The following is a 5,832-nucleotide window of genomic DNA, read 5'->3' on the forward strand; positions in this document are numbered from 1 at the left end:
CTCAGCCCCTGCCTCGACAGGATGTCTGCTCCTATATTTATATGCCCCGGGATAGAAATTGCTCTCAGCGAGATAATCCTCCCTTGGGCCCATAGGAGGATCTGATGTGTCAGTCTGCACATAGGGCGCAATCTGTCGACAATATCTTGCACTGACACGGGGCTCCTAACACAGGGCTTTGGGCTAAGAACCAAGCTTTCTTCCACATGACCAAGCAACGAAGGCACCTGTGCGTAACCTTGATGATGCGAAAAGTTGCCCCCCGGGAGAACCCCTTGGTTCTGAGCCACCACTACAGTTGTCTCATGTGCAGCAGGCCAAAGGGTATCATGTTGGACCCTGCCGCCAGGAGCCCTAACAGTCTCTGGAACTGTTTCACAGTGATGCGTTGGCATAGCTTTATTCTGGACGCCATGGCCAGAATCGACTCAATACGTGTAGAAGACAACTGTGCCCGCATCGTGACCGAGTCCCACACTCCTCCTAAATATGTCGTCCGTTGGACAGGACTGAGCATGCTCTTCTTCACGTTGAGCCTCAGCCCCAAGCGCTTCATGTGGTCGAGCACGACATCTCGAGGCTGCCATCTCCTGAGGCTGTGCTAGTATTATTTAGGTTGAGAGTGTTGCCTCGAGCCCTGAGATCGTTGTGGAGGGGCTCGATTAGCAACACTCTCTTTGCGTCTGCCTGCATGAGGAGCCTGATGGACATGGCTGGAGCTTCCCTTTGGCAGCAGCGCTGTAGGATGTCGACGGGGATACATTTTTGAAAAGCCGTCGCTTTCTACTTTGCCTCCTGAAATCTCTCTATGATCCAATCACAGCAGTCGGTGTTTACTTCCAACTCCTGACTGAGACACGCCCATCAAAACAGTGTTTCAAAGAGAGGGTCGAAAACTGGATTGAAAATAGCTTATTGCTTCTAAATTAGGATGTTTTTTGATGTCAAAAATCTTGATCACATTATACAATTAAAATAAAACAAAATTCCTGACCCCTTTAAAGCTGTGACCTCTTAAAGTGACTGTTTACATGATTTTTCCCACAACATTCCACTGTGAGGAGAAAAACAGTCACACTGTTGGTAAGTGTGTGTTGGTGTGTGTGTCAGTGCAAACCCTGAAAAACAAGCCCAACTCGTGCCAGCTCCTCTGGACGTCTGTGTTCGTGTTCAGGAGGTGCAAACTTTCCCAATAAACACTGTTTCTGTGAGCGATTCAAGCTTTCCCACCGATGACGTATCCAGAACATTTGTTCATAAATAGACAACTTTCACATCTGAGTTCAGCACAGGACATCATATCAAAATAAATAATAATAACACACAAAGATAAAATTTGGAAAAAAACTGTTTTATTCAACAGACAATAAACACTTGATTTGCTTTTTAAAAAATCTATAAAAAGGTGATTTGATTGTGATCTGAACTTGTTAAAGCAGATGCAAGGTCTAAAAACTGTTTCATGACAATAAAAAAATGAATGATAATTCATTTCAACAGTTAAATTACATATTTATCAATGACATTTTTGAATCATGTGCGGTCACTGTATAAATAAAACACTGAAATTAAATTAAATACAAACAGAATAACAAACAAATAAATGACATGATAAAAAAGTTTTTTTTTTTTTGGAAAATCAACACCAAAAATACAATTTGAAAAGTACAGTGCATGAAAATGTCATGGAGAGGGCCGATGTCCCCGGTCCAACGCTGGGATCCGGCCAATAAACACGTTACATTCTATAACGACGGCTTGGGTTGGACTGAACGTTCATGTGTTGATGGAGTTCATGTCGTCTCGGTCCACACTAACACAGTTTCTGCTGCGAGAGGCTTCAGTATCTCAGTATCTGTAATGGCCTCTTCTGTGCTCGTGGCTGGTCTCGATGCACAGGACGATGAACAGGTTGGAGCAGCTTCGGGTCTGCTGGTTCAGTAATCCGCTGTAGAGGAACGAGGCCTGACCCGTGATGGCCATGTCTCCGGCTCTCCAGGACTCACAGTTCAGAGCGTCCAGTCGTTTTCCTCTCTCTGAAGAGCCGTGCCACACCGCCTTCTGAGGCCTGAACACACACACACACACACACACACACACACACACACACACACACACACACACACACACACAGAGACACAAACACGAGCATAACTCAAGACATGTATGGCTTCAAACATCTCAAAACGCTCTCAGGAACATGCAGAACTACTGTTTATATTTCCTGAACCCAAACAGTTGGACTAGCCCTGTATCATGAGGCTGTTATAGGGACATTCATATTTTCATGTGTGTATTAGCTTTGAGCTCATGTAAACTACTGTTCAAAAGTTTGGGGGCAGTAAGGTTTTTAAATAATAATAATACTTTCATTCAGTAAGGAAGCATAAATTGCTCAAAAGTGACAGTAAAGGCATTTTTGTCATGACAACTCTCTGGGTGTGTGGCATGGTAATAGATATTCAGTCTTGGCAGAATAGATCTACGCTGCTGATGTTATTCCTGATATTACTGCTGCTGCTGTTATTGCTGATATTACTGCTGCTGCTGCTGTTATTGCTGATATTACTGCTGCTGCTGCTGTTATTGCTGATATTACTGCTGCTGCTGTTATTGCTGATATTACTGCTACTGCTGCTGTTATTGCTGATATTACTGCTGCTGCTGCTGTTATTGCTGATATTACTGCTGCTGCTGCTGCTGTTATTGCTGATATTACTGCTGCTGCTGCTGTTATTGCTGATATTACTGCTGCTGCTGCTGTTATTGCTGATATTACTGCTGCTGCTGCTGTTATTGCTGATATTACTGCTGCTGCTGCTGTTATTGCTGATATTACTGCTGCTGCTGTTATTGCTGATATTACTGCTGCTGCTGTTATTGCTGATATTACTGCTGCTGCTGTTATTACTGCTGCTGCTGTTATTGCTGATATTACTGCTGCTGCTGCTGCTGTTATTGCTGATATTACTGCTGCTGCTGTTATTGCTGATATTACTGCTGCTGCTGCTGTTATTGCTGATATTACTGCTGCTGCTGTTATTACTGCTGCTGTTATTGCTGATATTACTGCTGCTGCTGCTGTTATTGCTGATATTACTGCTGCTGCTGCTGTTATTGCTGATATTACTGCTGCTGCTGCTGCTGTTATTGCTGATATTACTGCTGCTGCTGTTATTGCTGATATTACTGCTGCTGCTGTTATTACTGCTGCTGCTGTTATTGCTGATATTACTGCTGCTGCTGCTGCTGTTATTGCTGATATTACTGCTGCTGCTGTTATTGCTGATATTACTGCTGCTGCTGCTGTTATTGCTGATATTACTGCTGCTGCTGTTATTACTGCTGCTGTTATTTCTGATATTACTGCTGCTGCTGCTGTTATTGCTGATATTACTGCTGCTGCTGTTATTACTGCTGCTGATGCTGTTATTGCTGCTGCTGCTGTTATTGCTGATATTACTGCTGTTGCTGTTATTACTGCTGCTGTTATTACTGATATTACTGCTGCTGCTGCTGCTGTTATTGCTGATATTACTGCTGCTGCTGTTATTACTGCTGCTGCTGTTATTGCTGATATTACTGCTGCTGCTGCTGCTGTTATTGCTGATATTACTGCTGCTGCTGTTATTGCTGATATTACTGCTGCTGCTGTTATTACTGCTGCTGATGCTGTTATTGCTGCTGCTGCTGTTATTGCTGATATTACTGCTGTTGCTGTTATTACTGCTGCTGTTATTACTGATATTACTGCTGCTGCTGCTGCTGTTATTGCTGATATTACTGCTGCTGCTGTTATTACTGCTGCTGCTGTTATTGCTGATATTACTGCTGCTGCTGCTGCTGCTGTTATTGCTGATATTACTGCTGCTGCTGTTATTACTGCTGCTGATGCTGTTATTACTGCTACTGTTGCTGCTGTTATTACTGCTGCTGCTGTTATTACTGCTACTGTTGCTGCTGTTATTACTGCTGCTGCTGCTGTTATTACTGCTACTGTTGCTGCTGTTATTACTGCTGCTGATGCTGTTATTACTGCTACTGTTGCTGCTGTTATTACTGCTGCTGATGCTGTTATTACTGCTACTGTTGCTGCTGCTGTTATTGCTGATATTACTGCTGCTGCTGCTGCTGCTGTTATTACTGCTGCTGCTGCTGTTATCACTGCTGCTGCTGCTGTTATTACTGCTACTGTTGCTGCTGTTATTACTGCTGCTGATGCTGTTATTACTGCTACTGTTGCTGCTGCTGTTATTGCTGATATTACTGCTGCTGCTGCTGCTGCTGCTGTTATTGCTGATATTACTGCTGCTGCTGTTATTACTGCTGCTGATGCTGTTATTACTGCTACTGTTGCTGCTGTTATTACTGCTGCTGCTGTTATTACTGCTACTGTTGCTGCTGTTATTACTGCTGCTGCTGCTGTTATTACTGCTGCTGCTGCTGTTATTGCTGCTGCTGCCGTTATTGCTGCTGCTGCTGCTGTTATTACTGCTACTGTTGCTGCTGTTATTACTGCTGCTGCTGTTATTACTGCTACTGTTGCTGCTGTTATTACTGCTGCTGCTGCTGTTATTACTGCTGCTGCTGCTGTTATTGCTGCTGCTGCCGTTATTGCTGCTGCTGCTGCTGTTATTGCTGCTGCTGCTGCTGTTATTGCTGATATTACTGCTGCTGCTGCTGCTGTTATTACTGCTGCTGCTGTTATTGCTGCTGCTGCTGTTATTATTACTGCTTCTGCTGCTGTTATTGCTGCTGCTGCTGCTGTTATTGCTGCTGCTGTTATTATTACTGCTGCTGCTGTTATTACTGCTGCTGCTGTTATTGCTGATATTACTGCTGCTGCTGCTGTTATTACGGCTGCTGCTGCTGTTATTACGGCTGCTGCTGCTGTTATTGCTGCTGCTGTTATTATTACTGCTGCTATTGGTGCTGCTGTTGATTATAGGTACTGCTGCTGAATTTTCTGCTGTTGATTTTGCTGCTGTTATTGCTGCTGCAGCAGAGCAAGTACAGGACTTGCTACTGCTAATACATACACGCTGTCTATATGCTATATGCTGCTGTATAATATAGGGTACATGAATTACCCGTAGCAGATCTATACAGATAGAGCTGGGGAAGGGGAGGGTAATTTAAAGCACTGCAACAGCAATAATGGCTGATGGAAGAGCAGAAAGATATTAAACCTGTTAGGATAACACTTTAATATTGTGATAATTTAATATTGTGATGAAGCTTCAGCAATTATTGTGATATGGAAATCTGATACGTCACATGCGTAATAATAAGCTTGAGTACATGCATTTCACGCTGACTTCAACGACGAGCCAAAACAGACAAGAGTTGCTAACGTGAGAACTGAGGAACCGCTAACATAGGCTTTATGAATTGTCTGTTCTGTTTCATGCATTCATACAGCAGTTCTCCTGAAACTCAGTCCATGTAGATCCCAAAAACGTCCCACTTCAAAAACAACCTTAAAAAGGCTCCAGCAAACCACAATTGCTGCTGCGCTGTCACTGCCTCATCTGGAGCATCGCACTGCAGGCTATATTTACCGGCCTGGAGTATAAATACACATAAAGAGAGAAGGAAAAATACAAATGCACGGGTGGAGAAATGTGAGGTGTAGCCGCTGCAGTCTGGACTGTGGTCAGTATGCGGAGGAGGGCCGTGTGTGTGTGTGTGTGTGTGTGTGTGTGTGTGTGTGTGTGTGTGTGTGTGTGTGTGTGTGTGTGTGTGTGTGTGTGTGTGTGTGTGTGTGTGTGAGTGTCGGGCCTTGGCAATACTTAAGAGACTCCAACAGAAGCTGTTTACCACTAAACCATT

General features: G+C 43.8%; 1 protein-coding gene across 2 annotated transcripts in view; it reads right to left on the reverse strand.

Moving 5' to 3' along the window:
• Positions 1–1,331: 1,331 nt before the first annotated feature.
• The window catches only part of col15a1a (collagen, type XV, alpha 1a), a 116,084-nt gene continuing 111,583 nt past the window's right edge, over positions 1,332–5,832 (reverse strand). For both annotated transcript variants that reach the window (XM_079601117.1, XM_079601118.1), the window contains exon 41: positions 1,332–2,068. In XM_079601117.1, coding sequence (XP_079457243.1) covers positions 1,849–2,068 — 220 coding nt within the window. In that variant the 3' untranslated portion in view covers positions 1,332–1,848. The remainder of the gene's footprint in view (positions 2,069–5,832) is intronic.

The sequence above is a fragment of the Phoxinus phoxinus genome (assembly GCF_949152265.1).
Source record: "Phoxinus phoxinus genome assembly, chromosome: 24".
NCBI lineage: Eukaryota > Metazoa > Chordata > Actinopteri > Cypriniformes > Leuciscidae > Phoxinus > Phoxinus phoxinus.